The 18,363-nt window shown below is 40.8% G+C and overlaps 1 protein-coding gene across 1 annotated transcript; it reads left to right on the forward strand.

Moving 5' to 3' along the window:
* The first annotated feature begins 473 nt into the window (after positions 1-473).
* GDF3 (growth differentiation factor 3) lies at positions 474-7,263 on the forward strand. Its single transcript, XM_026502809.2, has 2 exons — positions 474-741; positions 6,434-7,263. Exons 1-2 carry the CDS (start codon positions 474-476, stop codon positions 7,261-7,263), a joined length of 1,098 nt encoding a protein of 365 aa, XP_026358594.1.
* Positions 7,264-18,363: the final 11,100 nt, after the last annotated feature.

The following is an 18,363-nucleotide window of genomic DNA, read 5'->3' on the forward strand; positions in this document are numbered from 1 at the left end:
TTCCTGGTTTGGCTTCCCACGCCACTGTGGATATGGTCTAACAGATATCTACCTATGTATTTGTCCAGACTGTCAGTGACAAGACTTTGCATTTTCCTTACTACTCTAGCACCTCTCTCAGAGCCTTGCCCGTAATTTACTTAATAAACATTTACTTAATAAATGTTTGTTACATGAATAAATGCGTGTCTCCTTTCCACTCTGTCTACTGCTGACAAACCTCAGATTTTTGTAGTTAAGTCCATGCATTGGTAATCTTTACTTTGTGAACTTTCTGAAGGGAAGAGTAGAGCCACAGAAGAGAAAAAAATTCTACGTCCTTTCACATCCAATTGCCTTTGAGGAGCTGGGAAGAGAGCAATTCACACTTGATTATCTTCCAGCAGAGAGATTAGCAGCACCTGGAATGCCGGGCAGTCAGGCGATCGAGCCTTCTCCAGCCCACCAGGCAGCTTTGTCTCCGCTCCGAGGCCATGACTCCTTCCCCGACCGTCTTGGCTCTCCGCCTCCTGCTAACCGTGGCTTTGGGCCAGACATTGCAATTTCAAGAACATGTCTTTCTCCAGTTTCTGGGCTTAGACAAAGTGCCTTCACCCCAGAAGTTCCAACCTGTGCCTTCCATCTTGAAGAAAATTGTCCAGGATCAAGAGGCAGCCGCAACCAATGGGGACTCCCGAGATTTATGCTACGTAAAGGATCTCGGTACCCGTGGGAACATACTCCGACTTCTCCTGGATCAAGGTAAGGAAGCGAGCGTGCTTTCTAGAGAAAAGTCCGGCAGTAGATGGCATGAAGAAAGAAAAGAAGGCGAAGGTAACAATTACCGAGGGGTTTGTAGAAGCACTTGTGCTGGTATTTTACGTATTTTATCTCATTTAATCCCGACCACATCCTGAGATTCCAAAGGCAGGTATTCTTATCAGCTTTTTAACAATAAGGAAAGTCAGTCAGTAGATTAACCCGTAAACTATTCAAGATCGTACCGGGAGCGCGTGAGCAAAGTCAGGATTCAACATAGGTTTTTTTCTGAATCGCCTCTTTTGTGCTACAGTTAAGGTGGGAGGAATTATGGAATTATGGGGTGGAATTATGGCATAGGCTTCACTCTTCAGCCCACACTTTATGTATCGCGGTGCCTTTGGTTGGCAAGCCGGGAGAACATTGTGAGTCCAGTTGGCCCCAGCTCTTGCTTCCCGTCTCCACACCTTCCCACTACTTTTGTTGGGTGGAAATGGCTATTGATAGCCATTGTCATACCCTTTATATGAGGATCTGAGTGCCATTCAACAATTTATCTAACACCACCCACCAAAATTACCTAGGTCAATTGTTAAAAGTGGATTCTCTAAATAAATAAATAAATAAATAAATAAATAAATAGTTGGTTCTCCTGCCCAGTTCCTGCCCCTCACTCTACCACTCCATTCTTATTCAAAGCCAGAGATGGGTATTGTAATTTGCATTTCTATATAGCTTCCCGGGATGGGGAGTGGGGATCAGAAGAGTAATTGAGGGCCCTGATTGGTTAATTTTACAGTACCCGGAGATAAAATTTGAATATTTATTTGTCCAGGAAGCATTTCTTGGATACCTACTATGTGCTGGGAACTGGGTATTGCCATAGGAATGTAGAAATTAAAGATAAAGTCTGCCCTTTAAGAGTTTATAAAAGGTAAAAGAAAAAGTTTATAGAAGGCAAATAGACAAACATAAGACTTCCATACTTTATGCTAAGTATTATTATGTTAAAGACTCAAGCGTTGAGAGTGGGCATTCTGGGAAAATTTCCTGGAGGAAGGTTAAAAGGTGTGGGAAGCTGGTTTGAAGAATGTTCCATGGAAAGAGTAGAAAACAGCTAAGAATTCTTCCCTTCCTCCCCCATGGAAAAAAATTTGATTTTTGTGATGACCATAATCCTATCAAATGATAGAGGAAAAAGGCATAATCTTGCCATCACCCCTCCCTAACCTCCACCTAGAGAAAACCATCATTAGTAGTTTACATGCATATTCTTCCAGACCTTTCTTCTTTGCATAATATTTACAGTAGAAACTTGTATTTTTTTAATAAATGGGGTCATACTCTACATTTCTCAAGTATTATGAATATCTCATACAAATCAGAACTAAAAGTCACAATGATCTCATTTTAATGGCTGCACACTATTCCATTGTATAAACATGCTATAATCTATGTAACTGATACCCTGTTGATGAGTATGGACATAATATAAATAATACAGCTTTACATCAAACTTGTGTGTGTGTGTGTGTGTGTGTGAGTGTGTGTACACTTTTTCTATTTCCCTAGGATAAATTCTTAGAAGGGGATTATTGGATCAGAGAAGGTACATTTGTACTTTCTATAGAGCAAGTGTCTTCCAAAATTTACACCCCATCATGAATGTTTAAGAATTCTCACTTTCCCACAATTTGACAGCAGTCTTTATAGAAATATTATAGAAACTTAGTGAAGTATAACATACATACAGAAAAGTGCACAAATCATAGAGAACAGCTCAGTGAATTTTCACAGAATAATCGGCACCCAGATGGAGAAACTGAATGGAGCAGTGACCCTCTGAGGATGCTTCATGCCCCCTTCTGGTTAATCACAACTCCTCTGCAAGAGTAACTTTCATCCTGTAACATTACCAATCAGTTCTGCCTGTTTCTGAACTTCATGTAAATGGAAATGTGAAATGTATTCTTTTTTTCTGTCTGGCTTCTTTCACTCAAAATTGTATTTGTGAGATTTATCCATGGTGTGTGTATTTACAGCTCATTCTCATTGCTTACAGTATTTCATTCTGTGAATATATTACAATGTACTTACTTATCCCTGCTATGCTGGAAGGCTGTTGAGTGACAATACTCTTTTAGCTTTTAAATTTTGTTAATCTGGTAGCAAAACATAATCTCATTGTTTTGGTTTTTATTTCTTTAATAAGGTGGAATGCATTTTTAAATGAATAATGAATCTTTTTTTTTTTTTTTTATCAAACAATTGACTATACCCACTGGCCATTTTCTATTAAGGAGTCTTCTTTTCCGGGGCGCCTGGGTGGCACAGCGGTTAAGCGTCTGCCTTCGGCTCAGGGCGTGATCCTGGCGTTCTGGGATCGAGCCCCACATCAGGCTCCTCTGCTATGAGCCTGCTTCTTCCTCTCCCACTCCCCCTGCTTGTGTTCCCTCTCTCGCTGGCTGTCTCTATCTCTGTTGAATAAGTAAAAAAATCTTAAAAAAAAAAAAAAAAAGGAGTCTTCTTTTCCTTTATGACTTGTAAGCCTTCTTGATCATTTGTTGTAAAAGCTCTTTCAAATTAAGGATTTTAACTCATGCGTATTATACGTTTTCTTGGTTGTTCTTTGTGGTTTTAATTTTGTTAATGATGTCTTTTGAATATAGAAGTTTTTGTTATCTTCCTGCTCTCGCATCTGTCCATCCTTTCCATTCTGGCTTTTGGATTTTCTTTTTTTCTTTTATGCTTAAGGAATCTGATTTAGTGCTAGGAAGAGGAAGGGAGACTCATAGGTTAGAATTCTAGCCTGGAACAGGAGAGCTCAGTTTCAGAGAAGTGGAGAAGAAGTACTGTGAAGACATCTCTGCACTTGACAGTTAGCCAACCTTTAAGAAAGATGTTTCGGTGGAATAGTGAGGGGTGAAAGCTGGAAAGTAACAGAAGAATATGAAGAGGTAGAGACAGCAAATATAGACGTACCTTTTTAAAAGATGGTCAATGAAAAGAAAGAAAAAGATGATAAGGTAGGCTTGAAGAGGATGCTGGGTAATTTCAAAGCCTTCTTAATTTTATTGTTTTTTAAATAAGACTTGAGAATAAAGAGACTAGAGACTGAAGGGGGAATGGTTAGAATGTTAGGGTTTCTTAGGGGGGGCTTTCTGTTTTTCTGTTTTGTTTTTTTAAAGTAATCTGCATTGATCTAAAGTGGGTCTTGGGGCGCCTGGGTGGCTCAGTCGTTAAGCGTCTGCCTTCGGCTCAGGGCGTGATCCTGGCGTTATGGGATCGAGCCCCACATCGGGCTCCTCCGCTATGAGCCTGCTTCTTCCTCTCCCACTCCCCCTGCTTGTGTTCCCTCTCTCGCTGGCTGTCTCTATCTCTGTCAAATAAATAAAATCTTTTAAAAAAAATAAAAAATAAAGTGGGGCTTGAACTCATGACCCTGAGATCAAGAGTCACCTGCTCTACTGACTGAACCAGCCAGGCACTGCTGAAATGTTTGGGCTTCTGTTGTAATTTCTCCATAAACTGAATGGTCTTAGAAAATCCCTAGTTATGGTTGGGACGCCTGGGTGGTTCAGTTGGGTGAGCATCTGATGCTTGATTGCGGCTCAGGTCATGATCTCAAGGTGGTAAGATGGATCCTGCCTCAGGCTCTTGCTAGATGTGGAGCCTGCTTAAGATTCTCTCTCTCCCTCTCCCCCCCCCATTCCCCCTAAAAACAAAATCCCTACTTAGGGTGGAGACACCCTACCTAAAAATATGGTGGCATTAGACCAAAGAAGTTATTTGTGCAGGGGGAGAAATTGAAGCTGGGGAGAGAAAAGGTAAAAGTAAGCTCTGTTGGGCCTTTTCCTAAAGGAATAGGTAAGGTTTGACAATCTGGGCAGAGAAGTCAGCTTTGAAAACAGGGGGTGTTCATCTACAATGACAAAAGGTAAGAGAAAGGGGTCCATGTGCAGAAGCTGGAGAGTCACACTGCACCTCAATATTCAGTCTAGTGGGAGATGACATTTGCAGAGACCCGGACCAGAAGTTGTTGACGTTGACAACTTTAGATAAGGAATCATCTAAGGATGAAACATACAGGACTTCAGAGGGCCCGTCTGGGCTAGATGAGAGGAGCTTGTTTGGAAGTCAATCTAAGTAGTTAATTTTTTTTTTTTTTGAGATTTTTATTTATTTATTTGACAGAGAGAGACAGCCAGCAAGAGAGGGAACACAAGCGGGGGGAGTGGGAGAGGAAGAAGCAGGCTCCCAGGAGAGGAGCCTGACGTGGGGCTCGATCCCAGAACGCTGGGATCACGCCCTGAGCCGAAGGCAGACGCTTAACCACTGCGCCACCCAGGCGCCCCCTAAGTAGTTAATTTTTGGCCAGCAACACCTGACAGCCTAGGATGTTCTTAAACATTTCTGTGCCATGGGTCCCTTTGGCCATTCTATTGAAGCTGATAGACCCCTTCTCAGAGTAATGGTTTACATGCCTAAAATAAAATATTTAAGATTTCCAAGGAAATCGGGTCCCTGGGTGGCTCAGATGATTAAGTGTCTGCCTTCAACTCGGGTCATGATTCCAGTTCTGGGATTGAGTCTTGTGTGGAGCTCTCTGCTAAACGGGAGTCTGCTTCACCCTCTGCCCCTCCCTGCATGCTCATGCTCTCTCTCTCAAATAAATAAGTAAATAATCTTTTTAAAAAAGATCCCAAGGGGGGACCTGGGTGGCGCAGTCGTTAAGCGTCTGCCTTCGGCTCAGGCTGTGATCCCAGCGTTCTGGGATCGAGTTCCACATCAGGCTCCTACGCTAGGAGCCTGCTTCTTCCTCTCCCACTCCCCCTGCTTGTGTTCCCTCTCTCTCTGGCTGTCTCTCTCTGTCAAATAAATAAATAAAATCTTAAAAAAAAAGATCCCATGGAAATCAATTTATTTTTATTTTTATTTTTTTTTTTATTTGACAGAGAGAGACAGCCAGCGAGAGAGGGAACACAGCAGGGGGAGTGGGAGAGGAAGAAGCAGGCTCATAGCAGAGGAGCCTGATGTGGGACTCGATCCCGGTACGCCAGGATCACGCCCTGAGCCGAAGGCAGACGCTTTAACGACTGCGCTACCCAGGCGCCCCGGAAATCAATTTAATACAGAAATACATTTATAAAAATATTTTAAACCAAATGTGTGTACAACATACACAGATGCATTTATTAATGCAATAAATAACAAGATCCAGGATTGGGACTATATTTACCATAAATTCAAAGTAGCGTGAGTGTAAACGTTATTTTAAGATATTTGCAACAACTTAATCTACGAACATGACTATGATTTTTATTGGTAACAGTGATATAGGTCCTGATAATATTATTGGGATTTGTTACCTATATTCATAGTTAAAAGAAATGCTAGATTTCATTTAGAGTTCCTTGAAAATAAAGATGTAATTCCTTTTCCCATCCAAGTTCATGGACCTTCTAAATTCTATCCAGGACCCCTTGGGGACCTGCCGATGTGAAAATAAGAACCTCTGGCCTTGAGTGAGGAGTGAGAGAAACAAATCCTCCCAATGGTAGGGTTGGAGTACAACTGATAATTTCCTGCCCTTAGTTTGCATATGTAGATATCACATAACATTTGACATTTATATCACACCGGTGGATCTGAAGTGACATATGTTATGGTGACTCACATCTCTGTTCCCATCTAGGTCTCTTTCTTGACTCCGAGAAGCTTCCTCAAGCCTCCTCCTGCCTGCAGAAGCTGCTTCACTTTAACCTGTCTGCCATTCAAGATAAGGAGCAGTTGACAATGGCCCAGCTGGGCCTGGATTTGGGGCCCAACACTTACTATAAGCTGGGACCGGAACTGGAGTTGGCTCTGTCCCTGGTTCAGGAGCCTCACGTGTGGGGCCAGTCCATCCCCAGACCAGGTAAAATGCTTGTGTTACAGTCAGTACCATGGCCTCAAGGTGTTGTGCACTTCAACCTGCTGGACGTGGCTAAGGATTGGAGTAACAACCCCCGGAAGAACTTAGGCTTGTTGCTAGAGATACTGGTCAAAGGAAACAGCAAATCGGGGGTGAATTTTCAGCTTCAGGACACCTGTGCCGGGCTGAGACAGTCCCTTCATGCTTCCCTGCTGGTGGTGACTCTCAACCCTGAGCAATGCCACCCGTCATCCCGAAGAAGGAGGGAAGCCATCGCTGCCCCTGAGGCTTCTTGCAAGAGCCTCTGCCATCGTCACCAGCTGTTCGTCAACTTCCGGGACTTAGGTTGGCACAAGTGGATTATTGCTCCCAAAGGGTTCATGGCAAACTATTGCCATGGAGATTGTCCTTTCTCGCTGACCACCTCCCTCAACAGTTCCAATTATGCTTTCATGCAAGCACTGATGCACGCAGTTGACCCAGAGATCCCCCAGGCTGTCTGTATCCCCACCAAGCTGTCCCCCATTTCCATGCTCTATCAGGACAATGATGACAATGTCATTTTACGACATTATGAAGACATGGTGGTGGACGAATGTGGATGTGGGTAGGCTCTTAGAAACAGAAGGGGTGTTCTTAGCTTGAATCTTCTAATAAAACTAGCAACATGGTTTATGACTTCTTGGATCTGAAATATTTGTGTTTACAGTTTGTCTTCCTGGAAAAACCACCATGATTAATGATCTCCCTAATTACACACACACACACACACACACACACACACACACACTCTCTCAGCCCTAATGATCTCACAGTCATGATGCACTTGACAGTACATTAGACTCTAGATAGAAGGACACTTCCATTTATTGGTGGCCTATTATAGGCAGGCATTATTATTCTATGTGTTACTTATAAACATCATTTTAGGATGTTTCTTGAGGTAGGCCTTATTATTCATATTTCATAGAGAAGATGAATAATAAATTTCCCTAAAGTTATCAACCTCCTCTGAGAGATCTCACAGACTAACAATGTTACTTAAAAAAAAATTAACCAAGTGCCTCACTTGGTTAAGTGGTGGACTCTTGACCTCAGCTCAGGTCATGATACCAGGGTTCTGGGATCAAGCCCCGAGTTGGGCTCCACTCTCAATGGGGAGTCAGTCTACTTGAAGATTCTCTCTCTCCCTCTCAATTAAATGCTTCCCCCGCTCACACACACACACTCTGTCTCTCAAATAAATAATCTTCAAAAAATTATTTTGAGATAATACAAAATAATATGAAAAATATTATCAAAACAGTACCTGATATCTGCATTTCCTTCTGGTCTTTTATTGTTGTTATATATGATTTTTATAGCTCAGATCACACTATATATATAATTTTGTGTTTTTCTGTACTCAACATTACCATAGGAATTTTTTTCAAATCACCAACATGCTGTATTTAATGGCTATATTATATATGGTTATTTAGATACAGATTTTACTTAAGAGAGTGTTTATCATGGGGCTTTACATTGTTTGCAGTTTTCGTGGTGGAATAGTGTTAGGACTTTTTGTTCATGTGTCATTGTCAATCTTTTGTCCCCACTTAGAAAAATTTTAGACATGGAATCACAGTCAAAGGTTTAAATTGACTTCTGGGGTAAAATGTAACATTCACACAGACTTCAAATACAAAACTCTAGGCTTGGCAGGATACTTTGGGTTGGACCAGGAAGTATGAATTCACTCATTTCCCCTGTTGGGAGAACTAAAGTGAAAGTTTGTGAATCACTGCTTTATTTAGTCCTTTCTATAATGCCATTTGTCACTGTCTTCTGTCAACTTCATCACTCTCACCTGGGTTACTGCCACAACTTTTAACTTAATTTTTGTTTTTATTTTTAGGTTTTTTAAAATGTCGATTATTATAATTTAACTATATTACAAATACACATAAAGATGCCTATATAACCCTCCCAGTCTTTTTTCCCATTCTCCTAATGAAACCACCATCCTGAAGTTGACATGTCTTTCCCACTCCCACCCTATAATTTTACTACTATGCTTAGAACCATAAATAGTATAAAGCATTGCTGCATAAATATGTAAACTTTATAGAAACAATATTGGAGTAAATTTTTCTACCACTTTTTTTCCCCTTTATTATTTCAGAGATTCTTAGAGATTGATACAGTTGGGATATAATTGATTTTTTCCCCCACTGCTGAGTAGTAATCCATGACATGTATATTTCACAATAGATTTATCTGTTATTGAACACTGAGGGCATTCACAAACTGCTACAATCATTTCAATAGAATGGACACAATTTTTTTTTTCTTGGCAATCTCCTCCTCTAGCTAAGACTTCAGTGTAGCACAGCAGTCACCCGGTAATTTATAAGGAGAATGGAGAAGAGGCTACAGAACTTGTAGCAACTCTGAATGCATGTCCTTGAACGTAAAACTGATCTATAAAAAGCACCTTGTCAAATGCATCGTTGGAACCAGAAACACTGTTCTGACAGATATCGGGGGGAGATTGGCTTTAGACATATCATTTAGAACAAGTTAGTGGAACAATCAGGATGTTGTCAACATAACCTACGTCAATACGTTTACAGAAGCACTTTCAAATTATATTTGTTGAAGAAAGAGCTAAGCAATCAATGTAACAGAAGAAAGATAGATGGCTGCTTTGGTAAAGGTGACAATACTTTGGGGGGGGGGGGGCTACTGCGGTCCCAGCATTCTTGGTAGTGCATTCAGCCTTGAACCAGTGAGTCTGATTAACATAAAATTCATACAATGTCACCTGCAAACCAGTCATCAATATACAGGCTTCCAGTAAGATGCTAAGGGAAAAGGGTTGGCCAGCATAGTAGCTTTGATGGAAAAGTGCACATGGAAAGCAAGTTATCATAAGAATATGTATTGGGAAATCAGAGGAAGGGAATTAGTTAAATGATCTAAATGGCAAGATTGATTAACCCCCAGGTCCAGATACTAGAGGACTTCTAGTCATTTCAGATCATACCCTCCCATTAATATTCTTTAATCAGGCAACGATATGCTTGCTTGAATAATGGCTTTTCTTATGATAATATCACTTGCTAAGCTTGTTTTATTGAATAAATAAACTGCTCATATTCATTGGGATGATCCCAAATCACGTCAGACGAACATTACAAATCATCTTGTAGTGGCAACCCTCTCGGGTCCCCTGCCTCTTCGGGAGCTTTGTACCATCACTTTACTATCCCTCAATAAGCCTTGCTTTGCTGCCAGAAAAACGCCTCAAAAAACAAAACCAAATCATCTTGTAGTGTAGATTATTTCTGAACTAAATTATCTCTACAGTTTTATTTCATTGAAATAAAATTTTATACACCATCATTTTTTGATGATATAAAGTATACTTACTAAACTTTAGTATCAGCATAACAATTACTTATATAGTATACTGTATAGTATTGTGGGGGGAAAACCTGGTTATTCAATCTTCTCCTTGACTGAGTTCTATGTAAGTAGAAATTTACTATAAGGACTACTTTTAGTACAAAAGGTACTCTGAGCCAAAAGTGTTTTGAGATAATTTGAGATTTTAGAAGAGAGATTCACAAAATCAAGATGGATTCTTTAAATCAACTGGCATTAAAATATTAGAAGAGAAATAGTAATAATTAGGGGTGTCTGGGTGGCTCAGTCAGTTGCCTATCTTCAGCTCAGGTCATGATTTCTGAGTCCTGGGATCGAGTCCCTCATGGGGCTTCCTGCTAGGTGGGGAGTCTGCTTCTCTCTTTCTCTCTCTCTCTCTCCTTCTGTCCCTCCCCACCACCTGTTCTTTCTCTCTCTCTCTCAAATAAACTAAAAATAAATCTTTAAAAAATAAAAAATAAATAAAATTAAAAAAAATAGTAGTAATTATAAAATGCCATTATGCCACTGTTAGTGGTATTAACCAAAGTATTGAGCAGTGAAAATATTAAAGAAGTAATACTCTGAGATTAGAATGGGGAAAAAATGGATGTTTGAATTAAATTTAAAGTACTCATTGATAATTAAGAAACAATTGGGTCTACGTTATAGTAATTCTTGGGGACATGGAACACACAACTAAATAGAGTCTTTTATATGCAGACAATCCTCCGCATTTAAGGGAAAAATTCAATCACTTTCAGAACTCCTGGACTCCTCATTTCTCTGGGGCCTTTCCATTGCCCTGTCTGCTTTATACGTAGGAAAGTGAGCACTGACTTAAGTGTACCATTACCCTCTACCGGGAAAAGCAAAGGAGAGGGGCCTACAGAAAACTAGAGTCTAGGGATGTCTGGGTGGCTCAGTCGATTAAGCGTCTGCCTTCAGCTCAGGTCATGATCCCAGGGTCCTGGGATAGAGTTGGACTCCCTGCTCAGCGGGGAACCTGCTTCTCCCTCTGCCTGCTGCTCCCCCAGCTTGCACTGGCTCTCTCTGTGACAAATAAATAAATAAAATCGTAAAGAAAAGAAAAGAAAAAAGAAAAGACAACAAAAGAAAACAAAAGAAAAGAAAACAAGAAAAGAAAAGAAAAGAAAAGAAAAAAGAAAAGAAAACTAGAGTCTAGTGAGGGCTGTTCCCCAGGGAACAGGAACAAGGCTAAAGCTGGTCAGCTGTATGGAAGGCCAGTACATCTAGATAGATGAGAGATGATAGATAGATAGATAGATAGATAGATAGATAGATAGATGATAGATAGATGATTGATAGATAGATGATAGATAGATAGATAGATAGATAGATAGATAGATAGATGATTGATAGATAGATGATAGATAGATGATAGACAGATAGATGATAGATAGATGATTGATAGATAGATGATAGATAGATGATAGATAGATGATAGATAGATAGATAGATAGATGATTGATAGATAGATAGATAGATAGATAGATGATTGATAGATGATAGATAGATGATAGATAGATAGATAGATAGATAGATGATTGATAGATAGATGATAGATAGATAGATAGATGATAGATAGATAGATAGATAGATAGATGATAGATAGATAGATAGATAGATAGATAGATAGATGATTGATAGATGATAGATGATAGATAGATAGGTAGATAGATAGATGATAGATAGATAGATGATAGATAGATAGATAGATGATAGATAGATGATTGATAGATAGATGATAGATAGATGATAGATAGATAGATAGATAGATGATAGATAGATAGATGATAGATAGATAGATAGATAGATGATAGATAGATAGATAGATAGATAGATAGATAGATAGATAGATAGATGATAGATAGATGATAGATAGATAGATAGATGATAGATAGATAGATGATAGATAGATAGATAGATAGATAGATAGATAGATAGATAGATGATAGATAGATAGATGATAGATATTCCAGGATCTCTGTTTCAGGTCCCCAAACCTGTCATCCTGATGAGGAGAACAAAGGCAAGAGAAATGTAGCCGAAATTAAATCTCCTACAGCTTGCAGCCCACTGATAGATATCAGAGACATGCTGAGCGTGACCTTCCTCAAGGAGTCATGGCTGCCTTAATGTCTTCACGCTTATGTGTTATTAGACTTTCCTGGGACCTGACTTGGCGCCTGTTTACCGAGTACAGCTTTGACTTCAACGCTCCTGCTCTCCTGCCAGCAGCCTGCACAGCTCTTCCCTTCGTGGCCTCTCTTACCTTACACCTGAGCTCTTTGGGCTCGTTGCAAGGGTGTATCAAAAGCCCAGCTGACGACGATTTCTGAGGCTGCCTTGCTAAATTTACTTCTGAACTGAATGGAATTGTTACTGCTAGATTTCCTTAGTCTGCTAAGGATTTTGATTTGGGTTCTGTGCTTAACACATTTATATTATTATTTTTTTTAAAGATTTATTTCTTTTGGGGGGGGGAGGGCAGAGAGAGAGAGGGAGAGAGAGAGAGAATCTCAGTCAGACTCCCCGCTGAATCCTGAGCCCAACGTGGGGCTCCATCCCACGACCCTGAGATCATGACCTGAGCCGAAATCAAGAGTCGGCCACTTAACTGACCGAGCCACCCAGGGGCCGCTATATTATTTTTAAAAGTTATTTAAAACTATTAGGAGGGTAGCTATTTCCTTCTGCTTGCAGTTCTGTTGTTGTTGGCAGGATTGTTCACTCTGAGTTAATGAAGTTTTCTCCTGAGGCCATTATGCCCAGGGCTAGAGAAGAACATGCATGACTGGCTTCATGGCTTTGGGACACACATCCTCTTTCTCTGCTAGAACATTCATTGTCTGGCAAATTGGTCTACAAATAGGCATGGGCCCTGTAAGTCACGTTTATGCTCTGATTTGGGCAGGGTGGCACAGGGTAGGACTTCTTATTCCAAAATGTAAATAAATTATGAACCGAGGTGTACGGCTATTTCAGAGCATTTCAAGACCAGTAGTCTTATATATTGGCAGGTCTGTCCACCCACTTACGGGCCAGTTCGGTTTGAAACTTCACCATCTGTTTAATTCATGTCAATTCAGTTGTTTCTTTTTTTTTTTTTTTAAGATTTTATTTATTTATTCGACAGAGATAGAGACAGCCAGCGAGAGAGGGAACACAAGCAGGGGGAGTGGGAGAGGAAGAAGCAGGCTCATAGTGGAGGAGCCTGATGTGGGGCTCGATCCCAGAACGCCGGGATCACGCCCTGAGCCGAAGGCAGACGCTTAACCGCTGTGCCACCCAGGCGCCCCATGTCAATTCAGTTTGATGCTTATGGAATGCCCTGAAAGGTAGAAAGAAAGGCACAGTGTCTGCTGTCGGGTCGTTTTGCCATAACATGATGCATTCCAAAATCAAGTCAGGTCTAAATTTTGTTTCTTTTAAAATAAAAAATGAGGCATAAATATCAGGACACCAAGGGTTACTCAGGGGTTATTTTTTCACCAATTTATTCTCTACTCAAAACGATATTAAGCGATTCAAGTATTATCACAGGGTTTTCTGTGCTTTGCTTTTGAGTGTAAGACCTAAGCCAGAGCAAAGGGGTGCCTGGCTGGTAGCTAAGCTCAAATTAGGATGTTGGCTGATCCCAGAGGCAGAGGGTGACTGAGAAGATGGCTGCCAAGGTTGCGACTGAAAAAAGGATTGGAGGGTGGTCAGAGGCTGGTGAAAGGGGTGTCCCTGGGTCTGTTCTGTCTAAACACTGTTGAAGAGACAAATCCATGTGTCTGCCGGAAGCACCACCTTCTCTTACTCTTTCTGTTTACTTGTTTGCTTAGCAACATTAAACAGCAAGCTGGTACCATTATTTTGGGGGAAAACTTATCACGTACTTTGCAGCCAACACCTTTGTCATGTTACAGTGATGTGGAATTTATCTTTCTGAGAAAGATGCACACAGATCTTTCGGAACCTTATTTGGAAATGATTGCTTTTGCTACAACCTATATTTTCATCTTTCAAAAAAATAATCATGCAGTGATTAATATGGGTAATTGCCCAAGGTGTCCTGGAACAATAATTAAATCAATGGCTATTCTGAAAGGAAGAGTATGATAACTCCCATAGATATCAACAGAATACACGGGGAAACTGAAAGGCAGGAGTGAATCCATCTAGATTAAAGAAGAAGGGGGGCTTTTGATATGGGTAGTCAGAGATAGTAGGGTTTTAACATATGCAGGGTATGCAGGTAGGGAGTTTTAGCGAGAAAGCCAGAGCAAAGGGGTGCCTGGCTGGTAGACAAGCGACTCGATATGAGTCATGAGTTCAAGCCCCAGTTTGGGTGTAGAGTTTACTTAAAGAAAGAAAGAAAAGAAAAGAAAAGAAAAGAAAAAAAGAAAGAAAGAAAGAAAGAAAGAAAGAAAGAAAGAAAGAAAGAAAGAAAGAAGAGGAAGAAGGAAGGAAGGAAGGAAGGAAGGAAGGAAGGAAGGAAGGAAGGAAACAAGAAAAGAAAGAAAGAGAGAATGAGAGAAAGAAAGAAAAAAATCTGAGCAAAGGCAGGAAATGGCAGAAATTGAGGTTTTAATTTATAGGGGGTTGAATTTGCTAATTGTATTGCTTTTCTGCCCTCTGCTGATTCAAACAGGGAGGAGCAAATCTATTAAAATAATGGTTCTTTATAAGGATCAAAGGTATTGTTGAGAACCTGATAAAACATAGACTCTCCCCAGAATATAATACATACAAGCACACGCTATTTTGCAAACAATTTCAGTTGCTTGATGGAATCCCTGCAGTGTAAGCTATAGGGTTGTGAAGACCACATTCTTCTTCAGTCAGGTTTCTTTTCTTTCTTTCTTTCTTTCTTTCTTTCTTTCTTTCTTTCTTTCTTTCTTTCTTTTTCTTCTTTTGTTTTTAAAGATTTTATTTATTTATTTGACAGAGATAGAGACAGCCAGCGAGAGAGGGAACACAAGCAGGGGGAGTGGGAGAGGAAGAAGCAGGCTCACAGCAGAGGAGCCTGATGTGGGGCTCGATCCCATAACGCTGGGATCACGCCCTGAGCAGAAGGCAGACGCTTAACCGCTGTGCCACCCAGGCGCCCCTTTCTTTCTTCTTCTTTTCTTTCTCTCCCCCCCCCTCCTCTTTATGACCCCTTGTGTGTGAGTATGCACGAATTGTAATATTCCATTTCTTTTAAGGGACCTATTCCTCATGTCACTTCTTTCTTTCCACACTCATATCTTTTTTTTTCTTAAGATTTTATTTATTTATTTGAGAGAAAAAGAGAGAGTGAGCACAAGCAGGGGGAGCAGCAGGCAGAGGGAGAAGCAGGCTCCCCACTGAGAAGGGAACCCAATGCGGGACTCACTCTCAGGACCCTGGGATCATGACCTGAGCCAAAGACAGGCGCTCAACTCACTGAGCCACCCAGGCATCCCTAGTATGAATTTTTTTTTTTTAAGATTTTATTTTTGTTTTATTTACTTATTTATTTTAGAGAGAGGGAGAGGGAGGGAGCCCATGTATAAGGAGGAGAAGGGTAGAGGGGAGGGAAAGAGAGAATCTTAAGCAGGTTTCCTGCTGGGCTCGATCTCATGATGCTGAGATCATGACCTGAACTGAAACCAAGAGTCGGACGCTTAACCGACCGAGCCACCTGGTGCCCTTAAAGGTTTTTATTTTTAAGTAATCTCTACAGCCAAGACGGGGCTCCAATTCACAATGCTGAGATCAAGAGTCACACGCTCCACCCACTGAGGCAGCCAGGTGCCCTGGTTATTATGATTAATACTGCGATGAAGGTTCATGTACAAGTTTTTGTGTGAATATATATTTTTGATTCTTTTAGAATTGTCGGATCATATGGTTACTTTATGTTTAATGCTTTGAGGGACTATCAAGCTATTTTCCAGAGTGGCTATACCGACCATTTTACATTACTAATAGCAATGCATGAGAGTTCCAGTTTTTCCATATCTTCGCCAACATTTGCTCTTGTCAAATTTTTTTATTAAAGCCATCCGAGTGGTTACGAAGTGGTATCTCCTTGTGTGTGTGTATTGTGTGTGTGTATGTGTGTGTGTGTGTGTTTAAGATTTTACTTATTTATTTGACAGAGAGAGCACAAGCAGGCAGAAGGGAGAGGGAGAAGCAGGCTCCCTGCTGAGCAGAGAGCCCGACGTGGGGCTCCATCCCAGGACCCTGGGGATCACGACCTGAGCCGAATGCAGACGCTTAACGGACTGAGCCACCCGGGCGCCCGTCTCCCTGCGGTTTTGACTTGGATTTCCCTGATGATTAACGATGTGCAGCATCTTCTCGTGCTCACTTGCCGTTTGTATATCCTCTTTGGAGAAATGTCCGTTCAAATCCTTCTCCCATTTAATTAGGTTATTTTCTTTTTATGGTTGAATTGTAATAATTGTGACGCTAGATCTTTATAAGATAAATAACCTGCAAATATTTTCTCCCATTCTATGAATTGTCTCTTCACTTTTTTTGATAGTGTACTCTTTTAATTTTGATGAAGTCAAAATTTTGAGATATATATATAGTATCTATATGTTATATATATATATATATATATATATATATGTAATTTTGATGACGTCAACCCTCTTACTTCCAGTCCTAGGCAACCATTGATATTTCTGCCACTACAGATTAGCTTAGTTTGGACTGTTCTATAATTTCATACAAATGGAATCATACAGTGTGTAAACTTCTATATTTGCCGTTTTTGTTCGGTTTTTCTGTACAATTGATCTATGTGATTAGTGTAGAGGACACCTTTAGGCAACAGGCTTGAGCAATGGCAACTTGATGAAGGCAAAAGTGCCCACAGAGATCACCGAGCTGAATACAAACAGGCTCATTAGGCGACCCGCCTTGAAATAGCCATAGGCCCCAGCTGACCAGTTACATCCAGGCACAGTTCCTAAGATTACCGCAAAGGGGAAAATTCTGTATGTTCCCATACTTCCGTCACTCCTCCATGTAACTGTGGCCCCTCCCCCCTGCCTTGTCACAGACAGACCTCTGCTGTCCCACCGGCCACTCCCTTTCGGTATATTCAATAAACTTCTCCTTTGTTCTGCCTCAGGTGAATTCTTTCACCTTCCTCACCACCAGTCCCTACCCAACTGAAATGCCCCACATTTGCTTGACCACAAAGAGAGAACTTTTTTGGTTGATGAGAATCTTAAATATCTTGATTGTGAAGTGGTTACATAGTATATATACACATTTTTCAAAACTCATAAATGTCCAGGAACAGGACGTTAACTTAAACTGAATGGTTACATTTTATAGTATTTTCTGCCTCTCTTACAAATAATTAATGTCATGACAGTCTATCATATCTGATAGTTCTGAGTTTTCTTTTTTTCTTTTTCTTTCAAGATTTTATTTATTTATTTGTCAGAGAGAGAGAGAGAGAGCACAAGCAGGGGGAGCGGCAGGCAGAGAGAGAAGTAGGCTCCTCACTGAGCAAGGAGCCCGATGCAGGACTTGATCCCAAGACCCTGGGATCATGGCTTAAGTGGAAGGCAGACGCTGAACCGACTGAGCCACCCAGGCGCCCCCTGAGTTTTCTTTTTCTTTCTTTCTTTCCCTTTCTTTCTTTCTTTCTTTCTTTCTTTCTTTCTTTCTTTCTTTCTTTCTTTTTCTTTCTTTCTTTCTTTCTTTCTTTCTTTCTTTCTTCTTTCTTAGATTTATTTATTTATTTTAGAGAGAGCGAGAGAGAGACAGAGAGAGCAAGTGGAGGAGGGGCAGAGGGAGAGAGAGAAGACGACACCCTGCTGAGTGCAGAGCCCCTTGTGGGCCTCAATCCCATGACCCTGAGATCATGACCTGAGCCAAAACCGAGAGCTGGAGGCTCGACCTCCGGAGCCACCCAGGCGCCCCCGTTCTGAGTATTCTAACACGAAATCTAATCAGGAGTGCCCTTGATGACAAGCATTCGATAGGAATTCTAATAGAAACAAACTCAAATCATACTCCACCTTAACCATTGCATGCGCGCCGTCCGTGAGTGTGGTCCTATGAGTTTCTCCTTGCTTCTGTAACAAATTACCGCACACTTAGCAGTGTAAAACAACGTAAGTTATCGGATAGCTCTGGAGGTCAACAATACACAGCAGGGTCTCACTGGCCATATCTCCGCTTTCATATTCACACGGCTTTCTCTGACTCCAATTCTTCTGCTTTACTCTTGTAAGGGTACTTTTGCTAATAGGCTAAGGGTACTCATGATAGGATAATCTTTTTACCCCCAAGATCCTTAA

This window comes from Ursus arctos, unplaced genomic scaffold, assembly GCF_023065955.2.
Source record: "Ursus arctos isolate Adak ecotype North America unplaced genomic scaffold, UrsArc2.0 scaffold_26, whole genome shotgun sequence".
Lineage (NCBI taxonomy): Eukaryota > Metazoa > Chordata > Mammalia > Carnivora > Ursidae > Ursus > Ursus arctos.